The sequence below is a fragment of the Denticeps clupeoides genome, chromosome 2 (assembly GCF_900700375.1).
Source record: "Denticeps clupeoides chromosome 2, fDenClu1.1, whole genome shotgun sequence".
Lineage (NCBI taxonomy): Eukaryota > Metazoa > Chordata > Actinopteri > Clupeiformes > Denticipitidae > Denticeps > Denticeps clupeoides.
Window position 1 is genome coordinate 6,011,116 of NC_041708.1, and position 16,757 is coordinate 6,027,872.

Consider the following 16,757-nt stretch of genomic DNA (forward strand, 5'->3'; position numbering starts at 1 on the left):
CCGGTTTCGAGCGGAAACAAGGACGGCCAAGGAAAACAGTTTCTTCCCCTTCCGACTAGGAACTACGTTTATTCCCTTTCCGCCCGTAGTCCCTTGTGGTCGTGTAGTTTTGCCGGGGAGCGTCTATGCGCTCGACGGGGACCATGTCGAACTGCGTGGCTCTGCAGACGCACCTGGCCTCGGTCATGGAGACTTTAGTTCACGCCGCCGTGGCCGAGATGTGCAAACTTGTGCAGCGGGGCTGCGCGTCCGCGCTGCGCCTGGAGCTCGGCGAGGAGCTGACGAAGAGGATGCAGGCGGAGTCGGAGAGGAAGCTGGTGAGTTTTGGAAGTTGACCGCTGATAGACACGTGTATACAGTGATCTTGTTGGGACAGTATAATTATCAGCAGAGTAGTATGGGCGTTACACAGTGTTGTGCAAAAGTCTTAGGCAGCAGTGAAGCTAATTGAAGTTTTTTTCGTCTTCTTTACAGTAAGTCTGAAGTAGTCCCTTCTTGAACAACCTAAAAGTAGCAATTATTAACAAGTGAAAGTGGTAATAATTTCCTATGATCTAAGGATAAACTGTTGATATCTACCAATGACAGTGAAAGTGAAGTGATTGTCATTGTGAAGCACAGCACACGGTGACATCACAAAATGTGTCCCCTGCTTTTAATCCATCGCCCTTGGTGTGCTCAGTGGCACCTTGGCAGATCAGGATTCGAACCAGGAAACTAACAATTCTTTACCCGCTAGGCCCCACTGCCCACATCGGCTACAAGAAATGGGGATTAATGCAAAATGACTATAAACAGATCGTGTATCGTTTTGAGTGTGCTGAAGAACTTTTTTAAGTAGCAGTAGAATACAAACATATCAGCTTTCACAATACGGTAAGAGGACAAACGGCCCAGTGATGGAAGTTTTAAGTGCAGCATCCAACGTAAACGGAGGGGCCGCCTCGATACCATCGCTCGCTTTCCCCCGTTGCTGGTGAGAGGTGAAAGATCTGAGCAGGATTGAGACGACACTCTGCCTGTCAGTGCTCTGTAGAGGTTGGGAGGCTTTATCAGGGTGTCTGATAAAGTGTCCGGTGAAGACACATTAAATCTGATCGATCTGTCACCTTGCGTTTTCAGACGCAGTTCGCGACAGTCATGGAGGTGCTGGGAAACGAAGCGCTGGGCAAGATCATTAAGCTAGTGGATGAAACCAAGTTCCTTCTGGACATGGAGTGCAAGACTTTTAAAGGGAAAAGAGCAAAGCCACCTGGGAGTTATTTAAATATCCTCTCGGTAGGCGGAATGGGTAAGTGTGCAGTCATATTGTTGCTAATATAAAATTAAAGATAATTAAAGGTCCCCTGACCTGATTTTTATTTTTTGCTTAGTGGTCTTATTGGTCCCCTAATAATGTATCTGAAGTTTCTTTCCAAAATTCGGCCCTGGTGCAGAATTACAGCCACTTTTTTTAAAGTACCACAATGAGATTTCTTTCCTAGATGACATAAGGGGACAAATTCCAGATCTGACTGTCTGAGCTGCCGGTCTCTGAACGGCGAATCAGGAGCAGCACACTTTACACCTGTCGCCATTTCAAGCCACTGCATGACCATAGACAGGCTAGGGGAACTCTTGTTAAATAATGTTAAATAATCTCACAAAGTGAGGGGACCTTTAATAATTTATATACATTATAACTAATGCTATTGCACTGTGCTGCTTGAGAGACAACAATGGCCAGAAACCAAATTCCTTGTCTGTGTGTTAATACGCTTGGCCAATAAACACAATTCTGATAATAAAATTTTGTCTCGTCTGTGTAGAGGAAGAACACTCTTATGATGGACACGGCAGAAGTGCTGAGTCTTTACCTCCAAGTGAGGTAAGAAATCAGATTTGCTGTGGGTCCTTTCACTTTTGATCCTTATGCTGAACGTCTGTTTATATCCTGCAGCCGGAAGAAACCGGCTATGACAGGCCGGAGTCTCCCCTGGTTATGGCTGTGACTATTAAAGATGAATTTGGAAGGATCAACTTAGAGAAAATCGCAGCGAGTGAGCATTTACTTTCCATTTTTCACACCAAGTAACAAGGCACAAAATGGTGCTATGGGACAGCGTTTATCTGAATTATTGATTGCATATTTCTAGTCTGATTGTGGGTTAATGATTAAACGTGTCTGTTAGCAGCCTTCTTACGAGTGCATGTATTCCTCAACTTGGTCGAAGATAAAACGTCAATGTCATCGGAACCCTGGAAACTTTTGTTTTGCTGTATTGCATTTGTTTAATAATATATATATTTTTTAATTATATGATTTATGTATTGAAATGCAAAATCTAACTGAAGAACCGTAGGTCGTATTTTTTTTTTTTTTTTTTAAATGGCAATGCTGTGCACTAATAAAATGTCTCCTCCCGCAGGTGTCTTAGACTCGGAGTCTAGAGAGTCCCTGGAGCAGAGCGAGAACTCCGACAGCTTCAGGGGGATCATCAGCAGCACGGGGAAGCACATATTAACATGCGCTCAGTGCGGGAAGAGCTTCTCTTCGCTCAGCAACCTACGGTCGCACCAGCGCATCCACACCGGAGAAAAACCCTTCGGCTGCGAGCTCTGCGGAAAGGCCTTCGCCCACAAGCAGAGCCTCACCGACCACCAGCGCGTCCACACGGGCGAGAAGCCCTTCACCTGCCGGGTCTGCGGGAAGCGCTTCGGCAAGGCGGCGCACCTCAGGACGCACGAGATCATCCACACCGGGGAGAAGCCTTTCGGCTGCGACAAGTGCGGGAAGAAGTTCAACCTCGCCCAGAACCTGGCCCGGCACCAGCAAATCCACACCGGCGAGAAGGTCTTCAGCTGCCTGATCTGCCAGAAGAGCTTCACGCGCGCCATCACACTCAAGACCCACCAGCTCATCCACACCGGCCAGAAACCCTTTAAATGTTCGGCGTGCGGCAAGAGCTTCCGGCACGCCGTCAACCTCAAGAACCACGAGCGCATCCACTCCAACCTCCGACCCTTCGGCTGCGACCTGTGCGGCAAAACCTTCCGCCAGTCCGTCAACCTCAAGATCCACAAGCGCATCCACACCGGCGAGAAGCCCTTCGCCTGCAAAGAGTGCGGCAAGAGCTTCAGCCAGCAGAGCAGCCTGATCTCGCACGGCCGCACGCACTCGGGCGAGAAGCCGTACAACTGCGCGTTCTGCGACAAGCGCTTCAACAACAACAACAGCCTGAAGCTGCACGAACGGACGCACACGGGGGAGAAGCCCTACAACTGCGAGTGCTGCGGCAAGTCCTTCAGCCAGGGCAGCCACCTGCGCACCCACAAGCGCCACGTCCACGCCGGGGGGAAGCAGTACATATGCGACAAGTGCGGAAAGAGGTATTCGGACACACGGAACCTCAAGTTGCACAAGTGCGTGTACGCTTGAACGCGCCTTACCCAGCTCAAGGATCATCGGCGTCTGTTCAAGCATTGGGGGGAAAGAAAAAATACAGCAAATCAAACTTGAATGTATAATTAATTTATGTCTGAGATGTTCGTTTCCTTTTTTTCCTCCACAATGTTGGTTCATGACTTCGCTGACGTCACATGTCTTCTAAAATAAAACTGTACGGGCTCGACAATGTCTGAAAAGGGGACGTCCTCCTACGTTTGCTGTCTTACCAAATACATACATATAGGTACCAGTAGATGGCGCCAAATATGCTATTTCATAAAGAATGTTTTAATTAGTCTTGATGGAGGGATTTGTCTTATATTTGGGCAAAACGAGAAAGGACTGCTGGTTACCTGTATCTTGGAGGAGGAGAAACAAATGACCATCCTCATCCCTGTTGTTGTTGTGTAATTATTTATGGCACGCCGAAGATGGAGGATTAAAATGATGTGGGTGGTAGTAGCCTAGTGGGTAACACACTCGCCTATGAACCAGAAGACTCAGGTTCAAACCCCGCTTACTACCATTGTGTCCCTGAGCAAGACACTTAACCCAAAGTCGCTCCAGGGATGACTGTCCCTGTAAATACTGATTGTAAGTCTGGTAAATGCTGTAAATGTAAAATAGAATGAGCCAATCGGGAGATGCCCTCAGAACGGACTATTTTAAACCCCCTTCGGTCAATTAGTCACATACACGGGTGCAGAGCAAGGTCCAGTTTCCTTCCATGCCCTCAGTTTTCTTCATGTGAAGAGACGTCACAATCTGTTACACCATTACTGGGGCAGGGGTGGCCTAGCGGTTAAGGAAGCGGCCCCCGTAATCAGAAGGTTGCCCGTTAGAATCTCGATCCACTGAGGCGCCACTGAGCAAGCCACCGTCCCCACACACTGCTCCCCGGGCGCCTGTCATGGCTGCCCACTGCTCACCAAGGGTGATGGTTAAAAGCAGAGGACACATTTCACTGTGTGCACCGTGTGCTGTGTTTGACGCTCACTTTCACTCTTCGCTGTTGCAGACATTTTGAGACTAGGACTGCTAACAAACCAAGTATGTTTTAATTGAAGAATTCTGATGACATTAGAGAACACTCCCCATGCAACATGTCTAACACAATAGCAGCTCCGACTTGTCTCCTTCGCCTCCGTCGTCCTCCTGTTGAAAATTTGCAGTACGCATGGGGCGGCACGCTCCACACTTCTGGTCACATAATAAAAAAAAAAGACTTAATCATATTATTACAGGTCAGAGTTCAAGGTCCATTGACACATCATCATAATGCATTCCGTTCTGTACAAATATCCGGACTGCTGTTCTTTTTTTTTTTCTTTCTTTCTTTTTCATTCTTCAAGATTCAATATCTTGTCTCGAGATGATTTCTGTGTCATACCATATTTATATACCATTTTTATACCATTGCTCTGGTCCTTTGTTTTGACATACTAGTCATTAAGATATAATTATAATGATATTCATTTCAATTTGAGTTTATTATCAGGGTAGATGGATGAGCCATGGTGACTTTTGTATCTGTTCCCACTTTTGCCCATTAAGAATGATGCTGAGGTGTCAAAAATGAACTATTTTCTATGAAGACTGATACCAAATAAAATAGAATTCATTATTCAGAAGTAGAAAAAAATCTATTTGCCAAATCTGTGTGCATTTATCTGTGTTATTTTATATTACTGTTACAATCGGTCTTTAAAACATAATAATATTGGCACTTAAACAGTCATGGGTGTGAAAGTCACATTCACATTTCTGCCAGACTCAGGAATTGTCAGTTATAATGAAAATGCATTCGGTGCATTTTTTCTCTCAATTTTTAAGGTGCCAAAACGGCTGATAAATACACTCATACACTGCCAAAAGCAGCTTCATGAGACAATCGTTAACAGCATGCGTGTCATTGCAGCAAAACGTGCTCCTTCGAGAGAGTAGTGGTCTAGCGTGCAAGACACACAAAGTCCCAGGTTCAAAGCCCACGCTTTTAACCCATCACCCTTGGTGGTGGAGTGGGCAGCCATGACAGGCACCCAGGGAGCAGTGTGAGGGAAAACTTCTGATTACGGGGCCCAGTGGTGGCCTAGCGGTTAAGGAAGTGGCCCCGTAATCAGAAGGTAATCGAATCCCGAGCCACCAAGGTGCCACTGAGATGTCACTGTGCAAAGCACAGTCCCGGGCGCCTGTCATGGCTGCCCACTGCTCACAAAGGGTGATGGTTAAAAGCAGAGGACACATTTCACTGTGCTGCAGTGTTTCACAAAGGCAATCACTTCACTTTTACCTGCCTGGCCACCACTGCCCCCGTCCCTACAGATTGTAAGTCCCTCTGGATAAGGGCCTTAAATAAATGCCTTAAATGTAAATGTGTACTACACATTTACTACAAAGCCTCATGTGTGCTGTGTCATAGCTGTGTGCGCATCATTACCATTAAAATAGGATTCCGAGGCATCGGAATTTTTCAGCATGAAAACGTGGGATGGGAGAGGTCCCCTTGTCCCCTGTGAGTAAGTGGCCATGTCGACACATGTGAATTATTATTTTTTGCAGCGTTATAACTCGCCACACTGACATCTAATCACACACGCTTACCCACACACGCCTGATGAAATGTGACCCCGGCGCGATCTGGAAACCGGTCACAAGTCGAGGGGGAGGCGGCGCTGCGGAGGCGCTGTGGTGTCCGGATCAGCCGAGCCGCCGATTCACGCATCGGCTGCGTCCGGGGGCTTTACGCAGACCCGGTAATAATAATTTAAAAAATAAAAACGAAACGTAAAACACCCATTCTAGTGTGTTCGGTTTCGTTTTGGGTTTTGTTTCTTTTTGACTAAAGAAAAAGAAAAAAAAAATCGTGCTGCTGCGTACACGGACTGTTAGCTAACAAGCTAACGCTAGCGCGGCCACACACAACAACGGTTTAAAGGGTGAGTAAAGCTAAAATATTTCCAATATAAATCGAATTTTCCAGTGTAGTCGACTGAATAAGTGTTGACGCGTTTAACTTTGCCGATGGGGAGGATTCGTATTTTCAGTGCGTCTGGACGCCGATAGCCGTCACGCTTTAGCCGAATTGCTTGCTACGCCGATTTAGCCGTTATACGTGATTTACTGTCAGATATTATTTGATCAATATTAGTGTTTTTATTTCCTTTGGGTTCGATACGAGGTTTTGTTTCGGACCATTGTGTTACACGTTCGTGTTAAAAGTAAGTAAGCGGGTGCGGGGGGATCATTTCAGGGTCTCTGGTGGAGGAAGAGCTTTTCTGGAAATTCGGGATTGCGCTGGGAGCTGACGATGGACGGACGTTTTCCATAAGGTAAGGCGGCGGTGTGTGTGGTCATCCCACCAGTAACCTTCCCGACCTCAGTAATAAATAAGCCCGCTGGTTATGTTTTTTTTGTTACTACAGTGTAACTGAAGTAGGGGTTTACATCTCTCTCTGTTTAAAATTGGGACAACTTTGCGTTTTTTCTTCGTTTTTTTTTGTGCACGGTCCCTTACAGAAACCAGACGTCTGTGTGTGTGCTGTATTCAGTGGTTTCTCATTGAATTTCTTATCCGCTTTTCTGAGCCGTTGCAGGATAACACAGAAGGGAACGTGCTGGCCTCTCACTGACAACCGGTTGTTATTTCTCCCGGTTAAATTGCGCTCGCGGTCGTTTATTACAGGAGCCCTTTGGGTTTTCCTCCTCTCTGTGTGTGCGGGGTGGTGAAATGTCTGCCATTGGTTCTCTGGAGGTTCCATCTGGCAAGTTTAACTCCAGGAGCCAGGAGCTGGCCGCCCTCTGATTTTGCTACCTGGACGGGAAGGAGGCTCACATCAGGAGTCAGGAGATTATAGACACTTTTGCTGCAGGATTGGCAGGGCGGGTGCTCTCCGACCTGTCTCCCGGCAACACGCAGCGCTCCAACTTGGCAAACGAATGCGCCGGACCAGGGTGTGGCACGGTTGGCGTTTGCTGCAACGCTGGCAGCCTCCAGGCCTGTACTCTGTATATATTTTTTTTGCTTTGCAGACGCCCACATTTTCAGTTGGCCTATACAAGACTATACAGCAATGTGAATTTGGCGTACGGAGTTCCTGTATGATACAGATCCTTTGTAATGGAGGAATTTTTGTTTATGGTTTTGTGTTGTCCCAGCCGGAGACTGTGTGTTTGTTGTTTTGTGTGGTAGAGAAGCCATTGTGTCGTGTTTGTAAAGCGCGGCACAGCTGCATTGCTCTTTATGAGTTCTTCTTTGGACCCTTGTTTTAGGGTGGATTTCTGTTGTGGACACAGCAACCTGCATGGGTCTTTGTTTAAAGCAAGCAGGGCCCTATTTTCAGAAGGCATAGTTCTTGGGGAGTGTGCACTAATGTCACATGAAGTATAGTGTTGTTTTCATTAACAAACCTTTTTGACGTGATTGACGTAAATGCTTATCATTGACTAAAATGTTAATGGATAATTCTGACTAAGGGTGGTGGTAGCCTAGTGGGCCTACGAATCCGAAGACCCAGTTTCAAACCCCACTTACTACCATTGTGTCCTGAGAAAGACACCTGAGTGTCTCCATGGGGACTGTCCATGTAACTACTGATTGTAAGTTGCTCTGGATAAGGGCGTCAAAAACAACTGTTATCGAGTCTTTGCCGAAATAAACCTGTATCTTGAAGAGGAGGAGCTAACTACTCATCCAGCCATTTTTGTTTGGTGTGGGATCATTTTAGTTTCGCAGAAGATGAGCCTTGGCGATGATTTCGCTTTCACGCACCATGCTTCCTCATTCTGGACTATTTAAACCCCCTCCTATCAATATGCTACACACGATTGTGTAGAGCATGCAGTATTGCATGATCTGTTGTAATTTGTTTCGATATTGTAATTAACATAGTTAAATGGCAATTGGTTTCCTCAACTAGCAATTTTCCCAAAAAATCATATTCAGCCCCGTCAAGTCTGTCAGCGCTGAGCACTAGAACACACACCTATCATTATATCTATTATTGTCAGCGACAGAAGGAATTCTGGGGTCACCTTGTGTAGCAGTTCCTTTTCCCCTTCACACATGCCTCTCAGCATGCTAGGACTCAGGTCATGCCATGTAAGGTCAAAGGTTAATTATGCAGTAATCTCAGTAGCCAGCGAGAGCAGAGCAAGGCCTTTCTCTCTCAGCTGCGCCAAGATGATCCGCATCTGTTCCATCAACTCCGTGCCTACCTTGCTCCTAGATTTCGATTGACAATATCGTGTGTCACGCAGTGCTGTTTTGTGGTCAGATGTGATTATTACTATTGACTCGCTGTTAATGGATGTCATTATTCATGTCTATTATCACGATACGCATGTGCAATGGTATTAAAAGCATCTACTTCAGTGCAGACGTGTATGTAGAAAATAGTGGAAGAAAATAGCAGACATTACCAATAACGACAGCGCTATGTACATGTGGGTTGCACATTATTGCACATCGTTTCAAAAGTATTTCCCAGTAATGATGAACTTGTAGCGAGCAGTGGAACATATAAGAAGGAATTAATGTTGGGATGCAGTGATGCACCCGAACAAGAGGTCTTGGTTCTAAAGAGTTGGGTTGAAACCGCAGAGATGCGGTGTCAGTTCGAATAGATTATGTAAGTATTATCTTGGGTGGTGACTTCTGCTGTGACTTCAGTACAATGTTCCTTGGCAGGGTGTTGTAGGGGGCGGGTTGGAACAAAGCTGAACGCAGACGTGCATCAGGCAGATGGAGGAAAGACAGTAAATGAAGGCATTTGCAGGGATTCTGAATCTGTGTTACATTTACATTTACAACATTTATCAGACGCCCTTATCCAGAGCGACTTACAATCAGTAGTTACAGGGACAGTCCCCCCCTGGAGCAACTTATGGTTAAGTGTCTTGCTCAGGGACACAATGGTAGTAAGTGGGGTTTGAACCTGAGTCCTCTGGTTCGTAGGCGAGTGTGTTACCCACTAGGCCACTACCACCTGCTATTACCATCTTTAAAATGTTTCTTTGTCCAATTAATTGAATCACGTTTGTTTTATATGCTAATGCTATCAGCTTATTCCACAAATAATAAAGACGTTACCAGGTATTCTTTCTTTCTAGAATGTTCTCCCCCTCCTCTGTCTCCATTCGACTTTGCTTTTGGTTGCGGCGGGGGTGCCGATGATCGCCTCGTGGTGTCTGGGTCTGTGGACCGCACCATCTGTTCACACAGCCAGCGATCGTCTGACACCGCCGCACTTTTTAACCTCTTCCCTCTCTGCAGCCCAAATACTAAAATATCCCTGCAGCACTGGACCACACCCTTTTACAGAGAAATGAAGCTATTGGAAATGTTTTCTCCCTTGTTAAGTGCTTCTCAATTATTTTCTGTTATGCTCCTCCTAGGGAGAACATTTCACAGCATTGCCAACTATTTGAGAAGCGCTGTCCTACTGGTACAAGTACAGTTTTTGCACCAGGTAATATGTACAGTATTATAATATCAGACTCAATTAGGATGTGTCCATCAGCATGAGAAGTACATCAAAGGCATCAAAACTAAGAATGAACACATGTGGAGTTATGTACGTAACAAAAAGTGGAGACCTGGCCTCCACAGTCACCGGACCTGAACCCAATCCAGATGGTTTGGGGTGAGCTGGACTGCAGAGTGAAGGCAAAGGGGCCAACAAGTGCTAAACACCTCTGGGAACTCCTTCAAGACTGTTGGAAAAGCATTTCAGGTGACGACCTTGAAGCTCATCGAGAGAATGCCAAGAGTGTACAAAGCAGTAATCAGAGCAAAGAAACTACAATATAAAACATGTTTTCAGTTATTTCACCTTTTTTGTTAAGTACATAACTCCACGTGTGTTCATTCATAGTTCTGATGCCTTCAGTGAGAATAAACCAACGTAAATGGTCATGAAAATAAAGAAAACACACTGAATGAGAAGGTGTGTCCAAACTTTTTGCCTTTACTGTACATCACATGCATGGGCAAATGTTGTCCAGATGTTGCTTTTTCCAGTCAACCTGCCTAATTCTGGCAAGGGCACCAGACCGTCCCAAATGTTTCCGGTCCACAAGATGAGCAAATCCCAGTCTGCGTATATTGAAGATGCACACACACACACACACACACACACACACGTCTAAATCCAAAGAGTGCTCTCCTGTCTGACTCATATAATTATAATGCAGGAGGCGCCCTGGTTTTGTGTCATTATGTCTCTTTGTCAGGACCACGAGTGCCTGAAAAATGAATATTTTCGGTGCGGTTACTCAGCATTACTCATATCCAGCCTGCTGTGTGTCACCGAGCCAACATACTCCTCGCCTACCGGTGCCCTTCCATCTCAGCTTGTCAAGGGCGGAGCACCGGCAGACACACTCAATCAAATATTAACGCACCTGCTTTTTCCACTGCCGCGTACTGGGACATGTGACCCCTCGCGAACACTACCTCTCCCTACCGGCCACCTGCATGGTGTCGGCTTATTCCAATTCTGTTTGGTTTTTAAGCAGGTGAGCACGTCTACTCGTTTTAGAAAATGAACCCGTTTGGTATCGACAGGGTTCAACCACGGTGACATTAATTATGCACGATGTCGCGACGTTGAAGCTGCGAGCGGTTTAAGATCGGCTTCCAGGAATTGCCAGGACTGATTTAATTAAAGGCTGCTAATGATCTGCATGCTTTTTACCCTCCTAACTACGGGATTAGTGGGTCGCAGTCAGGCCACAGAAGGGCAAATCCGTCTGCGGTCGCACCGGGCTTCCTTTGCTGTTGTGAGGGAAGTTGTCGGTATTAAGTGGGTGTACGATGTTATCAATGTAGTGTGTCGTTAATTACGTCTTTTTACTGGTGGTTGTATAGGCTGAAATCAGTGTAAGACAGTGTCGTATGGCTGGACACCATAGTAATGTTGACTTATGAACATTGATATTGTCACCAATATTTGGTTTGATTCTTGTGGTGTTGTCTTATATGCTGTATTTATAAAAAAGTTTTTAGTGGGACTGCAAATAGTGTTGGCACGTTTGTTAAAAAAATGTAATAAATTTATGAACTTTTTTTACACACTTTTGGGATTTCTCTTTAGATTTAATATTTTTCTGTTTTTTTTTTGTCATGGTATAGTTATGTTAAATATGTACAATGAAATTAAGCTGGCACTGTTCTACATGGATATTTCTTAGTGGACGTTATGTCATTATGTCTTACCTTACCATTATGTCAATAGTGCTAATTTGTGAAAATGCCTAGAACAGTCATGTTTAAGGGCATATTGCCCAGTCCTACCAGAAAATATATTTTAATATTCTGCTCATCACCAAGTAGACTCATTTATCCAGAGGTCAGTCCATTATTGATTTAGAGTGTTGTTCCTTATGTCGAGGGCTTAGCAGTTAGCTGCTAACTGTTTAGTGTTCGCAGTAGTGGTGTTAAAATTAATCTTATAATCGATGCATCGCGTCGCGGATGTGAACGTTTTGCATTGATTACATCATAATGACGTTGCGATTTTCTGACCGCATAAAAATTCTCATTAAAAGGTAGTGACTGTGGCTGCCTGATCTGATCTGTGACGTATTTTTGCTCGACTAACAGGACCAAAGCTATGCTAGTGTTTAGCCTGCCCCTTTGTAACACTCGCCCAAAGTGGGAATGGATGAAAAACTGATCTTGTCAGTCTCTGAGTGTCCAGAGATCTACAACACGACATTATCGTCTTACCGGGAGTTTAGAAAACCATGCATATTTTTTTGCGCTGAGCCCCGTCGCTGTTTTTTTAAGAAGCGCAAAAGGTGAGCGCGGCTTTTGATTTACTGTGGAGTAATATAGAAAAATGTATGTAAACATTTGAAAACCCATTTGTTCAAAAAGTAATTCAAAGACTAACACATGCACATACACACTCACAAATATATATATGTGTGTGTGTGTGTGTGTGTGTATATATATTTATATATATATATATTCGTCTAGCACTTCTATTATATATATTCCCTAGCATGTTCTATTCTTGACAAGTTAGGCCTTATCAGGGCTCTCAGTTTTATAACTCTATATAAACCTAATGAGAATTGCTGGTGTCTTCCTCTTGTAAGTCGCTTTGGATAAAAGTATCTGGCAAGTAAAGTAAAGTAATGCATCGATAATCCTAATCGAATCGTGAGAGCGGTGAAGGTTCACACCTCTAGTTCACACCTCTAGTTCACATTGGTCGACACAGTGGTGGATTGTTTCGTTGTTGTAATTACAGGTGTGTCAGGCATGCACCAGACTGCAAACATGCTTGTGTTGTAGTGCTGGCATTTATGCTGGGACAGTCACTTTGTTAAGAAAAAATCCTGAAACTGGCTAATTGGTGACCCTTCCCAAGGTTGTGGATAATAAATGGCCATTTATAGAGGGGTTCCTCGACTAGTTTTTAATTGCCTTCAAGGACTTCCTCGTGATCAGACCTCACATGGCCTTTATCTTTGTAAGATAACATCAAACGTCAGGAGAGTTCATACACACCCTGTGATCTAAGTGTATCGGGGCAGAACAGCTGACTGTGGTGTTGCTAATGCGTGGAGGTTAAATTCTCGTGGTTTTATTTCACTCCTTTCGAGAAGCACATCCACAATGTCCATGTTGGAGTTTAATGCGGATTGGCTTTCTTGACTATTCCGTGCTCCTGAAGAAGGGGCGTTAAAGTATAACTTATATCTATTCATCTGCCTACAAACACGACTGTAAACACAACATAATTATACAAATGTAGGCCATACGGTTCTCTGGCTAATGAGTTTGCCTAGAATAACCCGGTAAATCATTCATTTGTTTTTGGAATTACATTTACATTTACAGCATTTATCAGACGCCTTTATCCAGAGCGACTTACAGTAGTTACAGGGACAGTCCCCCCCCGGAGCAACTTAGGGTTAAGTGTCTTGCTCAGGGACACAATGGTAGTAAGTCGGATTTGAACCTGGGTCTTTTGGTTACTCACTAGGCTACTACCACCCATTAATGCTGTTCTAAAGTGTCCCCGTCTGCCCTTCACCCAGTTCAAGCGACCCGATCCATTGGGGATGGGGGGATTCATACGGTCAGTAATGTGTTGCCATGGAAACCTGTGTGATATGCTTTTAATGTGCCCGTGTCTGTCTTTTTGTGAACGTCCTCTACATTGAATAATTATTTGATGAAGGGACCTTTCAAGGACATTTCAGCACTAAGGGAAGTTCAATTCAGCATGATTTAATCTTCCATGAATTTTTGCAAAATACCATTACATTTTTTTGATCTTGCGACCTCTTTATAAGCTTTAAACTACAAGTCAAATACTAATAAGTAATTCCAGGCCATGCTAAGGATATGTATCTTTATTTATTCATATATCTATTTTTACCTGTGCACTGGTTCTCTAGGGTTACACTGGAAGATGAGTATTAGATTAACTTTGAAGTGTCCTCCAAAATCGGGCGCTAAAAATTGAACCAAGAAGAAATTGAAGACTCACGTTTAGGCCGCCCGTGTGTCTGCCTCACATATTAATAACACCTTTAAAAGCTGCGGCTGTGCAGTAGGTCAGTGAGACGTTCTTTAGGGTTGGGCCAGTGTCGGACTCTTCAGTTTCCAGCAATGAAGCGGCAGCACAGGGTACGGTTTCCGAAACGTGGGTTTCCACGAGGTCACTCTTTCATTCTTATGACGGCTGTGCCAGCCACTTGGTCTCGTGTCACATTTATTTTTAGTTTGTTCTCCAAATATGCCAAAAAAAAAATGCCAAAAATTCTTCATATTGAACATCACCTTTTAGGCGCAGCGAATCCTGTGTGAAAAGGTAGAGAGCGGAAGCCGCTGCCGCAGTAAGACGTTTTTAAAGGGGCCGGTGAAGACGCCCCTCGTTGCTATAATGGGTATAACCGATTAGCAGCATACCATCAATAATGAGGCTTGAGCCTCTTTTCCCTCTCTGTCCTGTATCTTTTTGCCGTGTGTGTTTGCTGGGATTTCTTTGCTCTTGTGTCGTACCGTAATTGGAGAAGTTGGCTGGCCTGTGTTTACACTAGAAGAAATTGTGCTCTTAATCTTTGTTAATCCTAGTATGATCCTACACTTTGGCCATGTGTGCCAGCATATTACTGAATAATAATTTTAATTGTGACCGACCACGGTGAAGCACTACATGAATGAAAATCCACTTCTGTCATTTGGCCAAGATCCTTTTGGAACAGGCTGTCTGAGTGAATCAGACTTGGCAGTAGGCCTGTCGGTGAGCTCAGGTACTCTCTATCTCTGTGTGTGTGTGTGTGTGTGTGTGTGTGTGTGTGTGTGTGTAGAGAAAGGGTTTCTCATAGGAGCAGTGGTGGCCTAGTGGGTCCTGGGCCCACATTCCGTTTCTTAAACCACTGTTTGCTCAAAGTTCATTCACAACACATAACTCTGTTTGCTCAGTGGGCCTAGCCTGTCCATTTATCTCTGCAAAACAGCCACGCTCTCTCACACATTCACTTTTCTTATTCACAACATACGGTTAAGTGCAAATCTTTGGGGAACGGAAGATATGAAATGTTCAGCACACACACACACACACACTGCTTTTTCATTGCTGAGTCATCCTGTTTTTTGTCAGTCCACGTGTGTGTGTGTGTGTGTGTGTGTGTGTGTGTTACCTCTCCCTGTGGACTTTGCTGATATAACCGTGAAATTGGAAGCTCGGCGCCGGCCCATTTCCTTTTGATTTAGCTAAATGTAAGATCAGCATAGCGGCCAGGGGCACAGAGCTGCGGTTCTTGATGACTTGTGGTCCTCGTCACGGCTACCATCTACTCACACGAATCTGAGCAAGATTTGGATCTTCAGGTGGATTTGCCTGCGACATAGGGGTCTGGAGATATTATCAGCAGTGGATCATAGGACAGGTGGAATGAATGGTGCCTCTGTGCAGAAAGACGACAACCGGGCATAAAGCTCAGCCTGCCGTCATGCGATGGACACCGACATGGCTGACATCGGAACTTCTTGTCTGAGCCCCGGGAGTGTGGACTTGAAAACACGTCTCCACCTCCGCATGAATGAAGGCCTCTGTAGCCCTGTTTTCCTTGTGCCCATTTCAGTGTGGGCCGTCACGTCACGTTAGTTGGCAAGGGACAGAGGCCAGAGGCTGGGATCGAGCACAAATTGTCTATTGTTAGAACCACATAGAAGCTATTGTCATTCCTCCGTTTCACATGTTGGCTCGTCTCCCACATGCCTGGTACACCGGGCATAGATGTACCCAGATACTCCCAAGTCTAATCAAAAATGGGAAACTTCAAGTTCATTTGTTTTTTTTTACGAAGTTACATTTTCAAAGATCAGTGTAAGTTTACAAATCAGAAATCATACTTACTATAGTTGTTATCGGCAGCTTGATTTAATTTTAGTTGGAGTCTAATCTTTGCATGCATTTTAGTCACGTCCAGACTCATTTTAGTCTAATCAAGTTTCAGTCTGAGCAATCTAGTGATATTTTAGTCAGAATCATCCGTGACTATTTTAGTCTAGTTTTAGTTAATGAAAATTGTATTTTTGTCTCTCTTTTTTTAGTAAAGCAATTCTATTTAACCCAGTTAATATAGTATAAGTACCCAGTAGAACAGACAAAAACAACATATTTTCTTTTAGTCAAACCAATTTCACAATTTAAACAAGGTTATCTTATTATTATATTATTGTTACTTTATAGACTGCATCCACTCCAGACACGGAAGACACTGTGATTTGTTCTATGGTTTTTGACCACACATTCGCTTTTCTTTTTCACAAAAACAACACTAAGTTGTAAACGATGGTATTAGATGTTCAGTTCTTTTAAAACCCAAAAGAAGAAAAACAAAACCACAAACTGTGCCTACAAATATCTCTAAATCAGGTGTAATGTTCAGTTCCGTCCAACTGTAGTTACAGGCTGGGTAGAAGACTGATTTTACTAGTGTACTTATTTTTTTTTTTGTTTTGCTGTATTTTTTTAATGTTTGAGACCCACAGCCTCCCAGGCTTGCGTACGCATTTGCATACAAAGCAGTTCAATTCTTTGCATGTTCAAAAACGATGGTAGGTGCATTGGTTTTTGCTGACCTGCCGGGCGTGGCAGGGGCTGTGTCTGGATGTGAAGGTGTTGCGGTTGAGCTCTGACAGGCCTTATTAGTGATCTGGCCCTCCCAGTTCTGCAGGGCAAGGAGACGCCCTTCCCTAGTTCAAACATGACTCTTATAGACTTTAGACTTTACAGCTGTTAGTAACCTTTTTACTTTTGTTTTCTCTGTTTAATTCTTTCCTTTTTGTCTGCTGAAAGGAGTT

General features: G+C 44.4%; 2 protein-coding genes across 7 annotated transcripts in view; both read left to right on the plus strand.

Moving 5' to 3' along the window:
* Positions 1-15: 15 nt before the first annotated feature.
* Positions 16-4,727, plus strand: LOC114784465 (zinc finger protein OZF). The gene is made up of 5 exons (XM_028969897.1): positions 16-317; positions 1,123-1,291; positions 1,809-1,867; positions 1,940-2,039; positions 2,409-4,727. Exons 1-5 carry the CDS (start codon positions 126-128, stop codon positions 3,416-3,418), a joined length of 1,530 nt encoding a protein of 509 aa, XP_028825730.1. The 5' UTR covers positions 16-125; the 3' UTR covers positions 3,419-4,727.
* A 1,307-nt stretch (positions 4,728-6,034) lies between these two features.
* ccser2b (coiled-coil serine-rich protein 2b) overlaps positions 6,035-16,757 on the plus strand; it is a 44,707-nt gene continuing 33,984 nt past the window's right edge. For 4 of the 6 annotated variants that reach the window (XR_003744207.1, XR_003744208.1, XM_028965600.1 and 1 more), the window contains exons 1-2: positions 6,035-6,363; positions 6,678-6,756. The gene's annotated coding sequence lies outside the window, so the exon portion shown is untranslated. Of the gene's footprint in view, positions 6,364-6,677; positions 6,757-9,820; positions 9,895-16,757 lie in introns of all 6 variants that reach the window. The other 2 variants (XM_028965601.1, XM_028965602.1) reach the window with 2 other exon arrangements.

Excerpts from the sequence above, each read along its gene's own strand:
- LOC114784465 (XM_028969897.1), top strand. The coding sequence starts at position 126 with ATGCGCTCGACGGGGACCATGTCGAACTGCGTGGCTCTGCAGACGCAC. Across the intron at positions 1,292-1,808 it reads CCTCTCGGTAGGCGGAATGG|AGGAAGAACACTCTTATGAT; the intron begins GTAAGTGTGCAG and ends TCGTCTGTGTAG. Across the intron at positions 1,868-1,939 it reads AGTCTTTACCTCCAAGTGAG|CCGGAAGAAACCGGCTATGA; the intron begins GTAAGAAATCAG and ends TATATCCTGCAG.